This window comes from Myxine glutinosa, chromosome 8 (genome assembly GCF_964187855.1).
Source record: "Myxine glutinosa chromosome 8, kmMyxGlut1.1, whole genome shotgun sequence".
NCBI classification, from domain to species: Eukaryota; Metazoa; Chordata; class Myxini; order Myxiniformes; family Myxinidae; genus Myxine; species Myxine glutinosa.
In genome coordinates this window covers 31,190,895-31,211,496 of record NC_136268.1, presented here as the reverse complement: position 1 = coordinate 31,211,496, position 20,602 = coordinate 31,190,895, and the positions used below count along the sequence as shown (strand labels likewise).

At 44.4% G+C, this 20,602-nt stretch overlaps 1 protein-coding gene across 6 annotated transcripts in view; it reads left to right on the top strand.

Annotated features, from left to right (window-relative positions):
- The window catches only part of LOC137432361 (uncharacterized), a 34,493-nt gene extending 14,661 nt beyond the window's left edge, over positions 1-19,832 (top strand). For 5 of the 6 annotated variants that reach the window (XM_068124226.2, XM_068124222.2, XM_068124224.2 and 2 more), the window contains exons 3-11: positions 1,226-1,339; positions 1,709-1,852; positions 5,959-6,003; positions 6,207-6,275; positions 8,258-8,302; positions 8,577-8,621; positions 14,273-16,519; positions 17,802-17,861; positions 18,003-19,832. In XM_068124226.2, the coding sequence (XP_067980327.1) occupies positions 1,226-1,339; positions 1,709-1,852; positions 5,959-6,003; positions 6,207-6,275; positions 8,258-8,302; positions 8,577-8,621; positions 14,273-16,519; positions 17,802-17,861; positions 18,003-18,048 (2,815 nt within the window). In that variant the 3' untranslated portion in view covers positions 18,049-19,832. The remainder of the gene's footprint in view (positions 1-1,225; positions 1,340-1,708; positions 1,853-5,958; positions 6,004-6,206; positions 6,276-8,257; positions 8,303-8,576; positions 8,622-14,272; positions 16,520-17,801; positions 17,862-18,002) is intronic. The other variant, XM_068124225.2, reaches the window with a different exon arrangement.
- Positions 19,833-20,602: the final 770 nt, after the last annotated feature.

Here is a 20,602-nt window from a genome sequence, read left to right as displayed (position 1 = left end):
CAAGCTCCCCTCTTATGGTATCCATGGAAATCCCCATGCATGGCTCGCGGACTTCCTCTCCTGTCACAGTCAACCTGTGACTCGAAATGGAATTCTCTCATCTCCCCTTCCTGTCCAGGCTGGAGTTCCTCGGGGCAGTGTTCTGAGCGCTGTGCTTTTTCTGGTCTTCATTAACCCTTTGAGTTTTATTTTTTTATTTTTTTTTATTAACCCTTTGAGTACGGGATTAATTTGGCATTTTGGTACGGGAATGCAACCACGTACTCAACCACGTACTGACGATCTATTTATAGGTATAGTCGATGACGTGTAGTAACGTCATCTGCACACAAAACTTTTTCGCGGGTTGCGGCACTGGACGTCATCCGTACTCAAAGGGTTAATGATCTCTCTGACTCTCTGGAAAATAGTCTGTCTTTCTGCTGATGACTCCACTCTCTGCCACTCCATATCTCAACCCTTAGATCAGCAGGTAGCAGCCTTTTCACTCTCTGCAGACATGGATAAAATCACAAACTCTCAGACATGGATAAAATCACAATCACATGCAACACAGAAAATCCCTCAGGAAGTTCATCGAGGTCGACTCCTTCATATCGCGCACACCAAGCCCTTTCACAGTATGAATCACCGATCGTCTCCACAGAGACCTAAAGAATTGCCTTTTTCCACAGAATATGCTCTTTTCCTTTTTGTCCCCCTCCTTCATGCACACTGAATCCTTCAGAAAGTTCGTAGAGATCGAGTCCCTCACACCATCACGCTCAATGAAGCCTTTCACGCCAGGAGCAAGAATCCTTTTTACTGCGCTGCCATAAGAGACGTTCTTCTTCTTCTTCCTCGTCTTTTCCACACTTTCTTGCTTGAAAGAAAAAGGGATGAATCCTTTCCAAAGCTGTTTTTGTGCACCACCACAAAGTCAAAATCACGTGGCATAAAGGGAGTGCATATGGGGTAAACTTTAAGAAAAAGGAAAAATAAATATGAAAAGGTCCTATTTGGGATCCACAGCTGACTAGTGCAATACACCCGAAACGACATGAATAGTCTATGCATGTTTTGTAAACGATTGACATTCACACACACGTAACAATATATTGCAAGAAATGACTGATAATAAAACTGCTCAAAGCAGAAAAGATTGAAACGTCAAATATAATGTTGCAGTTCTTGTTTCAGCTTGTACCTCAATTTTCCCCCCATTTTTTTTTCTTTCCCATCTCAGCTATCCAGAGGAAGAGATTGAGGCCAAAGTGGGGACTTTCCGACTTATGCTTATGGAGAAGGGTGATGACGAAGCAGATGGTGAATGCGGTGTTGATGAGCATGGAAAATCTACGTAAGCTTTCTTCACTGATCATGCATGTCGACATACCTAGTGTTTGTTGGCTTAATGGTTAGGGCGACGGGCTTGGGATCCTAAGGTCCTGAGTTCGAATCCCGTTGAATTAACGCCAGGTGGGGTTCACTCAGCCTGTCAACCTTCCGAGGTCGGCAAAATGAGTACCAGATAACTTGTTATTGAGAGGCATTGCATCAGCGGCAGATGCGCCCACTGAAAATGATGCAACCAGCAGCCGGGTGTCTGCACACGAACCACCCATGAATGTCGACAAAAGATCCCGTGGTTGTTTCTTTAAGGATCCTATTTGTGAAGGGTTTTCATTGTCTTCATACTCGTAGTGAATATCTTTTTACTTTGTTGCAGTGCTACTGAAACTCATCAACTGGCAGCAGCAAATGAGCGCAAGAATGCAAGATTACGTGAAGCCTTTGGCATTGACAGTTCTCATGTACCTGGGGCAGGATTCCAGGCCGCACGTCGTACAACCGCACCTGCAAAGAAATACTCGTACGGAAATGTTTCCTCATCAGTGCCAGCTCTTTTATTTATATATTTTATTTTATCTCTCACCCTCACCTCATCCTCCCACTCCCTCACATCCTTCCTCTCCCTCGCATCCTCCTTCTCTCTCGCACCTTCCTTCTCCCTCGCATCGTCCTTCTTCCTTGTATCCTCTTCCCCCTCACACCCTCTTCCTCCCTCGCGTCCTCTTCCTCCCTCGCATCCTCTTCTTCCCTCGCATTCTCTTCCTTCCTTGCGCCCTCTATCTTCCTCGCGCCCTCTATCTTCCTCGCACCCTCTTTCCTCGCGTCCTCCTTCCTTGCATCCTCTGTCTTCTTTGCGCCCTCTGTCTTCTTTGCGCCCTCTTTCTCCCTCGCATCCTCTCTCTCCTTTGCATCCCCTTTCTCCCTCGTATTCTCTTCCATACACTTTCTCATATCTTCTCCCATCCAAAACCTTGATCTCTCCCTCACAACATTCTCCTTCTCCCTCACAACATCCTTCTTCTCCCTCACAACATCCTCCTTCTCCCTCACAACACCCTCCATCTCCCTCACAACATCCTCCTTCTCCCTCACAACACCCTCCCCCCTCACAACATCCTCCTTCTCCCTCACAACACCCTCCTTCCCCATCACATCCTCCTCCATCACCACCTCTCCCTCCATCACCTCCTCTTCCTCCATCACATATTCTTCATCCCTTACATCCTCCACCCTCTCATCCTCCCTATCTCACTCTCTCTCTCTCTCCCTTTTTGCCCCACACCTCCTTAACCTCCCCTTACCTATCCCATGTTAAATCGCAATTCTTGCGTCGAGGGCGGGATACAATTAATTACATAGAACCCTCCATTTACATGGTGGTTAGGTTCCTGGAAAACACTGTGTTTATGGAAGTCATGTAAAAATATTAAAGCCATTCCATTAACATTTCGCTGTCTGACAACATGGACCAACTTCGATCCACTCATCCCAAATCTCTCTTCCTCATATGTGACGACTTCAACTGTCATCATGCCAGCTGGCTGGGTGTGGGTACCTTTCTCACCAGCCATGGCATCTCAGCAAAGGACTTCTGCGACTCAACAGAGCATCTTCTCTTCCAGACTTGTTTTTGACTAGCTTCCCTGAAAATGTCTGCTGCTCTTCTTCTGCTCCAATCGGCTCATCTGATCATGTGCTTGTTAAAGTGGATATCTCTCTGACCATTCTCAGAGAGCCTCCTCATCGTCGACGAGTCTGGCATTTCACTCAGGCTGACTGGCACGGTCTTCAAGCAGCCAGCAATCATCTGGACTGGTCTCCCATCTCTACTCTCTTCTTAGAGTAGTGAAATTCTATCCCAGCTGCTCTTAGCTAAATTCATTTAGGTCTCCCATCCCAGCTGCTCCTGGACAAACCCAATTATCAGCAAAGTCATGGAATCCATCATTTCTTCAGTTATGAAATCCTTCCTCTTCTCCAATGGCTTGATCTCTGATCTGGACTGGTCTCTCATCTCTACTGCCTCTGACATCAACTCTTCCATGGAATTCCTCCAAAGTAAATTGCTCTCTCTCATGCACAGACTTATCCCATCTCGTCTACAGCTGTCATACCCTTCCTCCCATCCATGGTACACTGAATCTTGTGGTGAGGCTGTTGCCCTGAAACAACTTCCCTTTGCCTCTTGGAAGGCTAATCAACTGAAGGTAATCTCAGTTCCTTCCACCAAGCTCGGAACAAGTGTGTGTCTACCCTCAGGAGAGCCAGGAAACAATATCTCTCCATCAAGACTCTCAAACCAAGTACAGTGAAACCTTGACTTACGAGTTTAATTCGTTCTGTGACCGAGCTCGTAACTCAATTTGCTCGTTTCTCAAATTAAATTTCCCCATTAAAATGCATTGAAATGCTATTAATCCGTTCCAGCCCCCAAAAAACCACACCAATTTTTTTTGTTACGTGTTTTTAAATAAGAAAAATGTACTTTATAAATAACAAATAATGTATAAACAAGCACGACCTTGTATATACTGTACATAATAAGCGGCGTTACGCGCGCTGCTTGTAAACAAGGAGGAAGCGGACAACGCGGTAATTTGTAAGAGTCTTTATTCAAGAGCTCACTGTAACACTGGCACGCTCCGGGCTGCGCGCCCGGTGTATATCCTGAGGCCACGCCTACCCCTCGGCGTGGCCCCCGCCCACTCGGTGCGCGGAATGATGTCACCATGCCAGTGAGCTTCCGTGTCCGCCACAATGTAAAGAAATAAACTGGTTTTATTAAGTGTATTTAACTTGAAGATCAGACGAAGATGCTGGCGGAGGTGGAGGAGATGACTTTTGCCTTTTTCGCCACACTTTCCTCGCTTTCACTTGCAGGGCGTTTCAATAAAAACCTGTCCAACGAGGTTTGTTTCTTCCTCCCTTTCAAAATGTTTCGATCGTACTGCTACGATCGTACTTCCTCGCCAAGTCGACAACACGCACACCTCGCTCATGTTTTTCGACGATTGCGTGTTTTATATCCAAGCACATCATCCTCTTCTTCTTCTCAGTACTGCCCTTGGCACTCAATTTCTTAGGACCCATGGTTAAAACGAAGAAATTTTCAAAAATAACCAACATGCGAAAACAAAGCAGCAGCGATATACGGCAGAGATGCTTGCACGGCAAGATAACCACGTGACCGGAACCCACCTGGTGGCGGGTGGCGTAAGCTCCAAAATAACCAAAATGCGAAAACAAAGCAGCAGCGATATACGGCAGAGATGCTTGCACGGCAAGATAACCACGTGACCGGAACCCACCTCGTGGCGGGTGGTGTAAGCTCGTAACTCAGATCTCGGCTCGCATCTCAAAGCAATAAACCGCCCGAGCGACGGCTCGTATCTCGGAAAACTTGTAAGTTGGTGCACTCGTAAGTCAAGGTTTCACTGTATATCTATCAAGTTCTCAAGACTGCACTCTCAAACCTGTCTCTTTCCTCCAAATCCTGGTGGCGTCTGGTCAAATCTGTTTCTGGTGTTTGTTCCCCCTCCATCCCCTCCCTTAAGGTGGGTTTTCACGGGACACGCGAACGGTTCGCGAAGGATGCGAATGTCGAAAAAATGGCAAAGTCCAACATTCGTATTTTAGGCTCCAAAAGTTCGCCAAACATGCGCGGGGGTTCGGAAGCGTCGTCAATTGTTCGCAGGAGTCGTTTTTTGTTCGGGGGGAATTTCAAACTTTTTTGAAATTCCCACCGTACTTTATTATTATTATTTTTTATTATTAGTACTTTATTATTTTCGGTTTAAGGTATTCAGCAGTAAAGAGTGTAGCAGCAACACTTGCTCCAACTTTCATCACGTTTCTCTTTACTGTGCGCATTAAGGCTTTACTCATTAAGGCCTAAACCTCTTGCCACAGAAGATGAACCTTCACCCATATCCAGCTTATCTCAAATCTCCACTTTTTTTGTACGAAGGTTGACACTTTTTTCTGCTGCTTTACATCACTTTTTGAGCTACATTCACTGGCTTTCCTCTTTGCAGTTTTCAGTTTGCAGTTTTTGCATGTTTTCAAACTTTTAAAGCTAGTGTTACGGGCGATAATAAACTTTATGATAAACATGATATGATATCATGATATGATAAATAAACATGATAAGCTTTAAGTTACGGGCGATAATAAGAAGGTGTGGATGAGCGCACCGTGTGGTGTTTACACGATGGCAGGTGACGAGAGATAGATTGTGTGGCGGGTTGGCTGGAAGGGAGGGAAGTGACGCATGCGTTCCATCACGCCATCACGTGACCACCAACCAATCCAACCATGCACAATCATGTATAAGTGAATGTACACTGAGTACTCGTATATCGAAAAATGGACACACTTAACTGACTGTATTAGATAGAGTAAAAGCGTGTTTAAAAAAAATACAAACTACTGTATTTACTTTGATGTATAATATAGCACATTTCATTATGAACAAAATCTGAAAGTGCTTTAAAAAGAAGGGGAAAGAAGAATAAAAATAAACAAAGAAATAGCAACTGTTAAAGGTTGAGATTTTTCATGCAGTATAATACAGTAGTAATAATACAAACCAACAATTTCCCCCATTCTGTCCTCTTCATCCTCCAGCATAATTCACGAGCCCAGCCCAACAAACGAGGCACCAGCCAAACGGTAAGAGGTTTTAGGTGTCTTGTGTTTTGATTTACACCCCTCCCCAGTCCCACCCCCTCCACCAAACACCACCCCGACCCTAAACCCCACCCCTTACACCAAACCCCACCCCCTCCCTAAACCACTTCTCCATGCCACTGCCTGTTTGATGGCACTTTTGTTTTAAATGATTTCACATCATTCTACATTCGTTTCATTTCCAGTGCTGCTTCAGAATCACCAGAAAGAAGAGAAAAGAAGAAGAAGAAGAAAGAAAAGAAACGTCTGAAACAGTATGATTGTTTCTGTTCTTTTCACTGTTTCTGTGGCTTCATTCTGCACTCTACTGGTTTCTTCCCTTCTAATATACCACTGCTCATCTAAACAATTATTACCTCAGCCACAGAAGATGGGCGGAGTTTATATTTTCACCCGTCTGTCTGTGAACAAGATATCTCAAAATTGTGGACGGATTTGGACCAAATTTGGTGGAGTGGTTGGGTGTGTGACAAGGACGACATTATTAGATTTTGGTGAAGATCTGGATATTATTTTGTAAGTGATTCTTCACCATTGAGAGATAGGGCTAAGAACGATGTATACATAGCACGATATCTTAAAAAGGTTATGGACAGATTCGGACGAAACTTAATGGACAGATTGGATATGTGACAAGGACAAATAGATTCGATTTTGGTGAAGATCCACATCCTGATACGATCATTTGTTAAATCTTAAGTGATTCTTCACCATTGAGAGATAGGGCCAAAAACCATATATAACATGATATTTCAAAAACGTTGTGGATGAGTTATTACAAAATTAGGTGGATGAGTTGGTTATGTGACGAGAGCAAGCCGATTAGATTTTGGTTCAGTTCCGGATCCAGATCGGGCCTATCAGTGGGATGAAACAACTGTTCAGTAAACTGTTCAGCCCAATGGAGGTATGCGCTCTACAGAGTGCTGTTGTCGTTTTTTAATGATTTATTTTGTAGTACTTTGCATGTCTGTCTGTATCTGTCCACACTCAAAAGTAGTTTGTCTCAGTTTATTAAATTGGTAACAAGTGAGAATACCACAATAACAATACAAATAAGCTGTACAAGTTTCAATTTGATGTCTTGGAAAACTTTTTGTGACATGGCAATAACTATTAATCGCAAAATGTCCCATTTGATTGGAATTGTGGAATTGTTATCATAGAAACCGTTTACTCATCAAAACTGCTAAATCAATCATTCTTATTTTTGGCGAACCAATTCAGTGACCTAATGTACAAACGCGATATTATGGGCCCTTGACCTCTGACCTTTTGACCTCAAATATTACGCTTTTAGCTTTTGAATCATGAACCAATTCAGTGACCCAATATGTTTGTGCGTGCATGCGTCTGCGCATGCACGTTTTTGCATGCGTGTGCATGTGCATGCATGTGATTTGTTTCTTACCCCCTCCTTCACCCCGACCTTCTCCTCTGAGTTCAACTAGGTCCCATGGCCCAAACGTACACATTTTAACAAAACTACAAACACCATGCAATTTCACGAATAAAAAAACAAAAACGTTTTGTTTCAAAACTCGGTTCCTGACTTTCACAGTGTTCAAGAACACAATGATGTCTCGTTTTTCAATCAGTCTTGACATTGAATGTACGATTGTACATGTTGATAGAGAAGCTAAACCTCATGAATAAAGTACAGCATCGTAATATGAATGTGAATGAGCCTGGTGTTGGCTTAGCGGTTAGGGTGCTGGCTTGGGATCCTAGGATCCTGGGTTCGAATCCCGATCGATCGCTGAATTAACGCCAGGGGGGTTGACTCAGCCTGTCATCCTTCCGAGGTCGGCAAATTGAGTACCAGCTTGCTGGGATGAATGATCACGGTGTGTACCCCGATTTAGAATAGGTACACCGTATCCCTGTGCATCGTAAGAGGCGACCAAGGGTTGGCGTCAGGAAGGGCATCCGGCTATAAAAACATTGCCTCAAACAGGGAACCATGATTGTCATGGGGCCTGCAAGGCTAACCCCCGCTCCAGCGGGGAAAATGGCCTTAAAACGATCATTTATTCATTCATTCATAGTAATATGCCTTTCGAGTGTAGCACCTGCGGTAATATTTTACCTGTGACTGAATCGATTAAAATTCCACCTTCAATAAAATACGATTAAAATAGGAAAACCAAATTCAACATATCTCTACATCATGGTGAATTTGGTTCCTTGGTGTTTGATTAACTCTCGTTATTTTTTTCTTCTTCCACATTCACAGTTCACGAGGAGAAAAAAAGGCGAAGAAGAAAAAGAAAAGGAAAAGGTACGCTTTGGGAATATTTGAGGTTCGTGTTAAGGAAATGTTTTTGAGATTTGATTCATTTGGTTTGTGAGCACGGGCCATGGCTTTTGCCGGTGCTTTTGTGGCTGAAGGTGGTTGGTTGTAGGGGCCTCTGTACAGAAGGTTACAGGCTGTTTTCAAGTCCGCACACACAAGGTGTTTTCTTTATTTTATTTTTTATTCAACGGATTTTTTTTCCTTTTTTTCAAAAAGGCCTTTTTTTGCTGGTCCTAACTCTTTTTGTCTTCATTCTCAGGGTTGCAAAGTCTTCCAGTCGAAGTTCAGAGGAAAGTGACAGCAGGTGAGACTGCAGAGTTTGTTCTTGTGACATATATGGATGTGTTTGCTTATTACCTTCGCAAAAGCGGAAGGTTATGTTTTGATCGCTGTGTATTTATTTGTATGTCTGTGTGTGTGTGTGTGTGTATGTTATTCGCATAACTCAAAAAGTATTCAACCGAATTGCATGAAATTTGGTGGGATGATTGGTTATTATACGGGACACATTTGATTAGATTTTGGGAGCAATCGGGTCAAAGGTCAAGGTCACGAAAAGGTCAAAATCGTATTTTTACCAAGTACAGAACAGTAGCTGCGGCGAAGGTATGCGCTCTACCGAGTGCCCGTTCTAGTTCATTTTAGCATCATTTTTCCATACTTACTAGGCTTTGACCGAGTAAGCATGGAAAATTTAGCCTTTGCTTATTGCTAATTAGCCTTTGCTTATTCATTTTAGCATCATTTTCCCATACTTACTAGGCTTTGACCTCTAATTAATTTCAATGTCACTTCTGCAACAGCATTGTACAGCAGTTCAAAGTTGTATTTTATTTTGCCTTTTTTTTTTTTTTACCTGGAAGCTCATAATAGAGTTCATACACTGGCCTGGCAGGATGGCCTAGAGGTACCCACACTTGCCTCTAAGCTGTCTAGCCTGGGTTTGAATCCTGACGCAGCTATACAAGGACGAGCCGATGAGGGATTTTGCTGTACTGTTACCCCTCCCCTCCTCACCCCCTGCTCCCCGGGAGCCCCCTGATCCCCTGGGCGGCCTCTTGATCCGAAATCGAAAAATGTAGGACCGTGCGATCTTGCGGACCATTGAGTAGAAGGGCTGTATCGGGTTTCAGAGCAATCGGTTAAGTATGGGGAGAGTAGGGATCCGAAGTTTTAGGCGTTAACCTCCCCTGGAAGCCCACATGATCTGAAATCGAAAAATAGAAGAACAATCAGCCAGTTGATAAGGGAGGAGTAGCAAAAATAACAAAAAGTTGACGGACAACCGGACGGACAGACATCCGGATATCAAGACCCATTTTATAAGTTCATCTCTTCAAGAATCAAGATGAGATGACACAAAAAAATTACGTGAGAAGCTCAGGTCCCTCAACGGACCCCGGGGCAGCGATTTGCCCCATCTCCCTTTCATCAAGCATGATACCACCCACCATCAGTCTCGATCAATCAAATGCAATCACAGTCCCACTGGCTTCCATACAATCACTCGTGTTGACAATACTATCTGCTAGGCTTTCCTAGTTTTAGGCCAAGCAAGGCTGATTTGCCTCGCTGAATAAATCATTTAAATCGAGCTCATAAGGGCTGAATATGGATCATCATAGAAATTGTGAATAATCACTACTCACTTGTGGAAGCTTAAACAGCGTTATTTTGCCCCGGTTTGGTAGTTTGTGAAGTTAATCGCAAAACATGCTGCCATACTGTTTCTACGTGACTTCCTTGAGGGCACCGTCATCATGCATATTCCAAGATGGCCACCATAAATTCTGTGCTAAACACCGGAACGTCCATTCTACTGTACATATATTTATATGGGTGTGACCACCACTAATATTAAGGCTATGAATAGAGATTTTCATTAATAAAGGGTCACTCGAAAGGATTACATCAATCACGAGCAAAACTCGAAATTTCCTTAACCAATCAATCACGAAATATCCTTAACCGGTGCCGTTGAGGTTTTGTAATGTTATATCGATCAGGTCTAGAAATCATCATTCTAGCCACTTGAATGAAATTCTCTAAATCAGGAAAATAATCTTTGTTGTGACACACTTTTTCCGAAAACTTTTGTACAAGAAAACATGAACGGTATCAGGAGAAACAAATGAATCAACTTCAAGTTTCTGAGAAAGGATGTCACTGCAAGCGTCACTTAAGGCCGAGACAACAGAGGATGTCCCATCAGACTTGTATCCTATCAACCACAAGCTCTTGCTGTTCTTCAGCAGCAACATGATCAGTTGTCACAGGTTTAATAACCTCTAAATCAATTTGTACATCCGGTGTATCAATTTTAACTGCAGAAACTGCACAAGGGACCTCATGTTTATCAAGCACGCTAGGAACAATTTAAGAACGCAAACTTGAGGATCAATAACGAGGATTGATAACTCTGCTTCTCAGCAGATGAGTCCATGGGTTCAGCTAACCCTAACAGTGAAACCAGCAATGGTATCGCTAGTCTCTGCTGGACGAGAATTCTGTGGAGGAGGAGATTCCTGTCGCTCAGGTTGCATGGTGCTCTCATTGGATGCTAAATTAGCCTCTGGTGGATTACCTGGACAATCCCTTCACAGATGTCCATGTTGACCACAGGCATAATAGATCAACACCTGTGTTGTTGCAAATATTTGATCACACATAGTTATCGTGTTTTATTGTAAATTTAACGTCAATACCATAACGGTTCTCTTTCAAAACCATAAAGAGTTGACGGCTGAAGGAATACACATGTTTAATACCATCATAATGACACTGTAAGGGAAACATAAAATCTCAAACATGACTGCACCAAAATGAAGAAGAGCAAGCTCTATTTTTTCCATTCTCCACTGAGGGTAGTATGTTGGTAACAATAACTATTAAAGATGGTGAATCAAGTGGTAAAACTGGAATGAAAATCATGAGGCTCAACGGATAAGCCCGATTCATGGCACACGCCGCCATACTTTCTTTCAAGATGAAAACAATAACTCTCTTTTTCATTTTTGATGCTATGATGGATGACATTCTCAGCCCTGATAACCTCAACAGCAACAAGAAAGAGCAATCAGAGATTGCAGACCCTCGCCAGGACGTGTTTTTAGTGGTTTTTAAGGCTTTTGTGTTAAAACTAATATGGCGGCCGAACCACGTGACCGATGACGTCATTTTATTTTCTCCACCAATTTATCCCTAGATGATGCTCAAGAAATTTCATCTTTATTGGATGAAGTTTTGTACTTGTCGAATTATGACGTCATAATGGAGGCACCTACGACATCATCATTAACATATGTTATTCCCCATGGAGAGTTCTTTACAATGAGCGATGTCTCAGTTTTTTATATGCAGCGGTTTTGGAGATATGGAAGCGGTTTTTCGTTTTTTTCCAAGATGGCGCCAGTACCACGTGACCTATGACGTCATAATCTATCTATAATGCCAGTAATCTCTGTGTGTCTGTCTGTGTGTTTGTCTGTGACCGCTGTTTCTCGACAACCACGGGTCCGATATACTTGAAACTTGCCAGGTATATTGCTGGGGACCCGAGGATGTGCCTTTTCAAGGTTTCATATTAATCGGACAATTACTTACCGAGATATGTCCAAAAAACGCTTCAACCAATCAGAGAGCAGCGAGCTATCACGTGTGCCGAACGTGGCGATCAGACTCTGCCTCGGACGGCACATTTGACAGCGTATTCATTTATTTCACGTTGGAAAACTATGTTGCCGTTAAACTATGTTTTAAAACGAATTCAAACTGCGATTAAATTAAAACGATTCATCCTAACTGCGATTTGCGAACTTCCGGACAGTGACGACTGTCCGGCAGCACGCTTTCCGGCATCCAATCACAGAACGCTTTGTTGCGTAGGCGTGGCCGATGTGAGACGAGCGGAGCTGAGCGCGTTACGAGCTGACCGCCATTACGGTACGTAATTCGATTTCTTATGCGCATTATTTCTCCCAATTCATTCATCTCCCAATTTCTCCCAATTCAATTCGTATCACTAATAAAAACGAATTTGCGATTCATTCGCTTTCCTGCGCGTTTGTGCACGCGATGGCGATTGCTTTACCAAACTCCGGAAGCCGTTCGCTTTGGACCAAACCATTGCATGAGGGGGGGGTTCTGTGGTCGTTGCGAATGGACCAAACCATTCATGTAAATAGAGGGGGGGGATTGTCACTGTACTCGCAAGCCGTTCGCCGTTCGCTTTGGCGTTGCGAATGAACCAAACCATTTCATGTAAATAGAGGGGGGGGGGATATAATTTTAGATAGATATATAGTACGGGCATATATATAGTACGGGCATGCCCTAGTCTATCTATAATTCCAGCAATCTCTGTGTGTCTGTCTGTGTGTCTGTGACCGCTGTTTCTCGACAACCACGGGTCCGATATACTTGAAACTTGCCAGGTATATTGCTGGGGACCCGAGGATGTGCCTTTTCAAGGTTTGTAATTAATCGGACAAGTACCTACCGAGCTATGTCCAAAAAACGCTTCAACCAATCAGAGAGCAGCGAGCTATCACGTGTGCCGAACCGTTAATGCAATGCAAGCGTTAATGCGTTAATGCAAGGCTTTTCTTTTTTTCCCTCTTCTCTTTCTACTTTTCCTTGCGATTAAATTGCAAACAGCCAAAATACGTTGGCGCTAATTGAATAATTGGCCATTAACACTAACATAATCGTAACTGCGATATGCCAACTTCCGGACAGTGCAGCCTTCCATGTTGTTGTTGTTTGCAGCAGCTGTTTGCAGCAAGGCAAGGCTTTTCTTTTTTTCCCTCTTCTCTTTCTACTTTTCCTTGCGATTAAATTGCAAAAAGCCAAAATACGTTGGCGATAATTGAATAAATGGGCATTAATAGATAGATAGATAGATATGCGATATGCGAACTTCCGGACAGTGTGCGCGTTACGAGCTGACCGCCATTACGGTACGTAATTCGATTTCTTATGCGCATTATTTCTCCCAATTCAGTCAGAGCGAAGGGCGGAAGCGAAGAGCATTGTTATTTTTTGTTTACGGGCGTACGGGCGGGGTAGAGCGTACGGGTAGCGTTTTTTTTTTTTTTTGGCAAGGAACGGGCACCCACGTACGGGCAATGCCCTAGTAATTAAAAATTCTACCTGAGGAGGTGCACCTATGGTGAAACTTTCCTGTCAATCAGACCAATGGTTGCAGAGAAAATCATATTTATAGTGTGCAGAGAAACAGAAACAAACGGACTCGAATGCAATATCCTCTCCTCTGGCGAGGGTAATAATTGTTTTGACCGCCACATAGGCCGGCATAACACATGTGAGGCCTTGCTTCCGGCTTAACGAGCCGAGCACGTCACCACGAGAATGAACGCCTGTCATACCGGCCATGCTCGAACAATCAACGAAGAGGGAAATGAAAATAAACCAAAGGGTTCTCGTCACTTTTAAACCAAGTGAAAAAGAAATGCGTAAACAATGGAGAGTGAAGCAAAAAATTCACCCACCATTCCACTGCATGTACTCTGCCTCTGTCTCTATCTCTATCGACTCAAGGAAAGGCAGACAAAATACAGAAGGAGAAGGGTAAGGACAAGAGGAATTAATTATGGAGAGTAACAATATGCAGCTAACTAAAAATGGGAGAAAAGGATGAAAATGGCATGAAGAGGGGTACAAAACCCAATAGAGCAGAGCAACTTGCAACTCGCCAAACACCATCGACGAACTCTTGATACATGTTTCCATTATATTGACACCCATATTATCTGCCGTCAGCTTTGTTACTTGTATTTATTCCTAAATACTGGGTTTTTCATGTAGTGGTTAAGACAATGCTAAATGCAAATTCTCAGTTTTGAAATATTTTATGCCACTTCTCTTTGCTCTTTTGAAACGGCGATTCGACAAGTTTTTGTCATCACCCTTCTTCTCTTTTGTTACTTCTCACAGTCAAAGTCGTGAAAAGGCATACAGAGGAGAGCAGAGAAAGTATTACAAGGGGCGATTTCAGGACGATCGGGTGCAGCAACCAGAGTCGGAGGAAAGACGGGGTGGTCGACGGCAAATGGATGAGCGTGATCAAAGAGGCAGGAATCGGGATGAACAAAGCAGAGAGAGACTAGAAGAGGATGAACGACATCGAAGGGAAAGAAGCATGTCGCATGGAAAAGATGGGGTTGAGGCACAGAGAGGAAGAGCTGAAAGAAGAACCATGAGTGATTCTGAGAGGTGCAGGCAGAAAGAAGATCAAGGACTGAAAGAACGATGGAGAGATGGAGAAGGTAGTGAGATGGAATATGGACAAAGAGATGAGATTGGAAAAGAACTCGAGAGGAATGGAGGAAGGAGATGTAGGGGGAGGGATGAGAGTCAAAAAAATACAGAAGTAGATAAAGGAAGAACGAGCACGAGATATGAGAGAACAAGAGATAAGGAGAGGAGAGACCATGATCGAGATGAAGACATGGAGAAGATGAGTGAAAATGACAGAGAGCAACTGCATAAGGATAGAGAGAAAGAACGTGAAAAGAGGAGGGAGAGGGAAAAGGAGGAAAGATTGAGGGACAAAGACAAGGAAAGAGACAGGAAAAATGAAGAAAGGACGAGGGAGAGGGAGAAAGAAAAAGAGAGAGAAATTGAAAGGGAGGAACGAATGAGGAAAAAGGAGAAGGATAGGGAAAAGAAAGAAAGGGAGGAAAGAGAGAGAGAGAGGAAAGAAATTGAGGAAAAGAAGGAAAGAGTGAGGGAGAGAAAAGAGGCTGAGGAAAGAGAGAGGGAGTGGAGGGAGGCTGAGGAAAGGGAGAGGAGGGAGGCTGAGGAAAGAGAGAGGGAGGCTGAGGAAAGAGAGAGGGAGAGGAGGGAGGCTGAGGAAAGAGAGAGGGAGAGGAGGGAGGCTGAGGAAAGAGAGAGGGAGAGGAGGGAGGCTGAGGAAAGGGAGAGGGAAAGGAGGGAGGCTGAGGAAAGAGTGAGGGAGAAGAGGGAGGCTGAGGCAAGAGAGAGGGAGAAGAGGGAGGCAGAAGAAAGAGAGAGGGAGATTAGGGAAGCAGAGGAAAGAGAGAGGGAGAAGAGAGAGGCTGAGGAAAGAGAGAGGGAAAGGAGGGAGGCAGAAGAAAGAGAGAGGGAGATTAGGGAAGCAGAGGAAAGAGCGAGGGAGATAAGGGAAGCAGAGGAAAGAGCGAGGGAGATCAGGGAGGCTGAGGAAAGAGAGAGGGAGAGGAGGAAGGCAGAAGAAAGGGAGAGGGAGATTCGGGAAGCAGAGGAAAGAGAGAGGGAGGTAAGGGAGGCCGAGGAAAGAGAGAGGGAGATTAGAGAGGCCGAGGAAAGAAAGACGGAGATGAAGGATAATGAAGAAAGGGAGAAGGAAAAGAGGGAGGCTATGGAAAGCGAGGAGATGAAGCAGGCTGATGAAAGAGAGAAGGAGAGGAGAGAGACTGAGGAAAAAGAGGAGAGGAGAGAGACTGAAGAAAGGGAGAGAGTGAAGATGAGGGAAAGAGAAAAACAGGAGAAGGATAAGAAGAAGGATAGGAGCAGGGATAGAGAGAGGGACAGGAGCAAGGATAGAGAGAGGGACAGGAGCAGAGATGGGAGCAGGGATAGAGAGGGGGACAGGAGCAGGGATAGAGTGAGGGACAGGAGCAGAGATAGGAGCAGAGGTAAAGAGAGGGACAGAAGCAGGGGTAGAGAGATTGATCGGAGCAGGGGAAGAGAGATTGATAGGAGCAAGGGTAGAGAGATGGATCGGGGCAAGGGTAGGGAGATGGATTGGAGCAAGGGTAGAGAGATGGATAGGAACAGGGGTAGAGAGTGGGATAGGAACAGGGGTAGAGAGAGAGATAGGAGCAGAGTTAGAGAGAGGGATAGGGGTAGGGACAACGATAGAGATTGGGATAGGGACAGAGAGAGGGATAGGGACAGAGAGAGGTATAGGGACAGGAACAGAGAGTGGTATAGGGACAGGGAGAGGGAAAGGAATAGAAAGAAAGATAGGGATGAGGTTAAGAAAGTGGAGAGGATAAAAGGGAGGGAGGAGAAAGAGAAAAAAACAAGGGGAAGGTATGCAGAGAAGAGGTGGGAGAGATCAAGTGCTCAGAAACGCAGCAGTCATTCATCGAGTTCTCGGTCACGTGATCGAACATCGCCTTCCGGGGAGTGGACCAAGAAAAGGAAAGGCTCAAGGTCACCAACAAGACACAAAAGGTGCCGGCATAAATTCCACTTGCTTTCACAACAAATACACTTTCCGGAGCCGAATCCGAATGTTCCATAAACATAATTTATATTGCTGCGGTTATTCATTAATATTGCTTCTTCGTTATTCAGAGTCCCGTTTAGATCCCCGCCAATGACGAAAGATGAAATGACATTTATTATTGATGACGACACGAGCAGTATCCACGTTTCCTCTGTTTTCCTTGTTTTCTGAATGTCATAGTAATTTCCACACCCCCATGTTGAATCATATACGCTTGCTGTGCATACCCATCACTTCGCTGATGGGTTTCATGAAAAGACAACATGTTGCATTTCTTCATGTGAATCTCGATGAGGATGTAAAATGCATGAAAAACTGATCTTTTTTTAACACGTAGTTGTTATTGTTGATTAGCCCCGGTCATTTCTGCTCAAACGGGAGATAGCCAATCAATCTTCCAGGACTGACCCAGAGGTCCTTCACATCTAAGATGTTGTGCTCTTGCCTTCGTGGAGCCAGGACCGCCATAATGTGTTTTATTGTGTGTGGGGGAACCTGGCAGATGTTGCAGGTGTCGTCGGTGGTGTCGGTCGACTCCATGCTTGTACTGTAAAAACTGTCGGTGGTGTCCACAGCAGATATGTGAAAGGTGAACATGATCCGAGCTGGGAAGTAATTTCCCTGCATTGTCGATGGGTGGGGGTTTCATGCCCAGGATACTCTTTGGGCCCAGGTTGTTGATTGTGTTGATGGTGATGGGGTACGGATGTTTTTAACCCACACACGCAAAGCAAAAATTGAGGTTAAGCAATTGGGTCATTTCTGTCTGTGTCTGTCTGTCTGTTTGCCTGTCCTGTTTATGATCAAAACGTCAGTTTGTGATCGAGGAACAACTTAATTCAACTTGAATGTTATATTTTGAACACAAGTCTGAAAATGAACCCGTAGTTTAGCAGTATCTGAATTTGTCCTGATCGAGCATGCGCAGAGAGGAAGGAGCGAGATGGACGTTAAAACCGGGTGTTTCTCTGCCCGCATAATTTGGTGGATGTTAAAGACCCCATGGTGTCCTTCGCGAAGAGAAGGCGAGCTATTGCTGGTACAATGAAGAAATTGGAAATTCCTGCTCTAATTACTCCTAGGAAGATAATGGCAAACCACCCAGTACAACCCTTGCCAATAAACTGCTTTGGCAGCACCAACGCTCGGTAACAGAGTAAATAGGGTACATCAGAATCGGAGAATGAGGTCGGTCATCAAAAGCCTCGTGTAAATTTCTCTCCGCAGACCGCTGGCATATTCTTTACGTGATTCTCGCAGTCTCAGCTACTCTCCAGCTTTACGCAGGTATGAACCAAATGGGTAATCCTTTTAGTCTTGAGTGCAGTAAAAGGTGAAAGAAGCAGTAATTTATTTTGAGCCAACCAGGAAGGGTTTTGGTGGGGTGCCTGTGGTAATGACTAATTGGATGTTTTTGTTTCTTCTCAGACCACGGCAGTATCGCAGTTCATCTTCCTCTTCAGATGATGATTAGAAGCAGTGATGCTGACTGATTTCTAGAACTCCTATTTTTCTACCCCCTGCACATTTATTACTTTTCTCATTCTTTGGTGGCTTTGCTCCTTTTCTCATTGCCAATCCCTTTCTTATGCCTTATGCCTTTCCAATGTTGCTTCCCTGCCCTCCCAACCCCCCCACCCCCCTTCTTCCCTTCACAATGTCATTGCCATTCTCCTCTCTTCTTTTTCTTCTATGTATGATACTTTTCAACTATCTCATCCCATTTTTAATATTGCCGATGATGTACCTTGGCCACACAAGGCGTCCCCACGTCACATGGTCGATCTCTATTCTCTCTAAACCCCACTTCCACCTTCGCTCCAAACCCCACTTCCACCTTCGCTCCAAATCCCACTTCCATCTTCACTTTAAACCCCACTTCCATCTGCGCTCTAAACCCCACTTCCACCTCCGCTCTAAACCACACTTCCACCTCCGCTCTAAATCCCACTTCCACCTCCGCTCTAAACCCCACTTCCACCTTTGCTCTAAACCCCACTTCAATCTTCACTTTAAACCCCACTTCCACCTTCGTTCCAAACCCCACTTCCATCTCCGCTCTAAACCCCACTTCCACCTTCGCTCTAAACCACACTTCCACCTCCATTCTAAACCCCACCTCCATCTTTGCTTTAAATCCCACTTCCACCTTTGCTCCAAACCCCACTTCCACCTTCGCTTTAAAATCCCACTTCCACCTTCACTCTAAACTCCACTTCCACCTCTGCTCTAAACCCCATTTCCACCTTCACTCTAAACTCCACTTCCACCTTCACTCTAAACTCCACTTCCACCTCTGCTCTAAACCCCACTTCCACATCCGCTCCAAACCCCACTTCCACCTTCGCTCTAAACCCCACTTCCACCTTCGCTTTAGAACCCCACTTCCACCTTCGCTCTAAACCCCACTTCCACCTTCGCTCTAAACCCCACTTCCACCTCCGCTCTAAACCCCACTTCCACCTTCGCTCTAAACCCCACTTCCACCTCCGCTATAAACCCCACTTCCACCTCCGCTCTAAACCCCACTTCCACCTCCGCTCTAAACCCCACTTCCACCTCTGCTCTAAACCCCACTTCCACCTTCGCTCTAAACCCCACTTCCACCTCCGCTCTAAACCCCACTTCCACCTCTGCTCTAAACCCCACTTCCACCTTCGCTCTAAACCCCACTTCCACCTCCGCTCTAAACCCCACTTCCACCTTTGCTTTGAACCCCACTTCCACCTCCGCTCCAAACCTCACTTCCACCTTCGCTCTAAACCCCACTTCCACCTCTGCTCTAAACCCCACTTCCACCTTCGCTCTAAACCCCACTTCCACCTCCGCTCTAAACCCCACTTCCACCTTTGCTTTGAACCCCACTTCCACATCCGCTCCAAACCTCACTTCCACCTCCGCTCCAATCCATTCATTTCTGTTCTCAAGCTGTGATGTGTTCCTTGTGTTTTCTGCCAATGTGGAAGTGACGAGTGAAGGGTTAATGGAGGATTAAAGGAAAGGATAAGGATTATCATTTCCGGTGAGAATATAAACAAGAGGAGTTGTACTTCCTGGTGTGTTTTATAGGCCTATGATTGAACACACGTATTGATTACTAAGTGCAGAAACATTGCCTGTTGTGAATAGTTAACAATGTGATGGGTTTTAAATTGCTTTGTCTGATAATATCCACAAAGATATCCTCCACTTTGTATTTTCAAGTTTCAATGACATTGTTTATCAGTGCATTAAAAAAAATAAACGTTTTAAAATGGTTACCTGTGTATTGTAATGTGTGATTCGTTGTTCATTACATTAACATTGAACCGACGCTTTGGTGCGGGTTAAACATGACGGACTTGTACATGTTACTAGCACGAACCCTCTTGGAGAGTCGAGTTTGCGCATCACTTGCTAAAAAGTCTGTGTTTTGCAAGGATAATATAGGTGTTTGCATGGTGTGCGCTTATAAGGTTCTAGATGGTCTAAAGGTCTAAAAAGGGTACGTTCCAATGGTCGTGTCTAAGGGGTCGAAAGGGTCTAATCTCTCAAGCAAGTAAAAAGGTCTAAGTAGTCTAAAGCTATAAATGGTCAAGGGTCCCAGTTGTCTAATCTGTCTAAAGGGTGTAAGGGGTCTCAATGTTCATAAGTAAGGTCTAAGCCCTAAGGGGTCTAAAGGGACTTGAATGGTGTAACGGTCTAAAGGTTCTGTTCTCGTGGTCTAAACGGTTTAAAACGTCTTTAGGGTGAATAGAAAGATGTTGAAAGGGTCTTAAAGGTAAAAGTGGTATTGGGGTCTTCAATGGTTGTCAGGGTCTTACCTCTTCAAGATCTTGTGAGTTGAGGGGTCTTGCGATTCTTTGGGGGGTGTTTTTTATTTTAAAGAATTTTTTAAATCAAAGTCGTGGCTAACACATAAAACCATAAACAAACACATAAAGGGAGAGAGAGGGAAGCACAATAACAGGAGAAAACAGGGACATCAGTAGATTTGTGGAAGGGAGAGGGCTGAGGGGAGAGGAGGTGGCGTACAAGGTATAGAATAC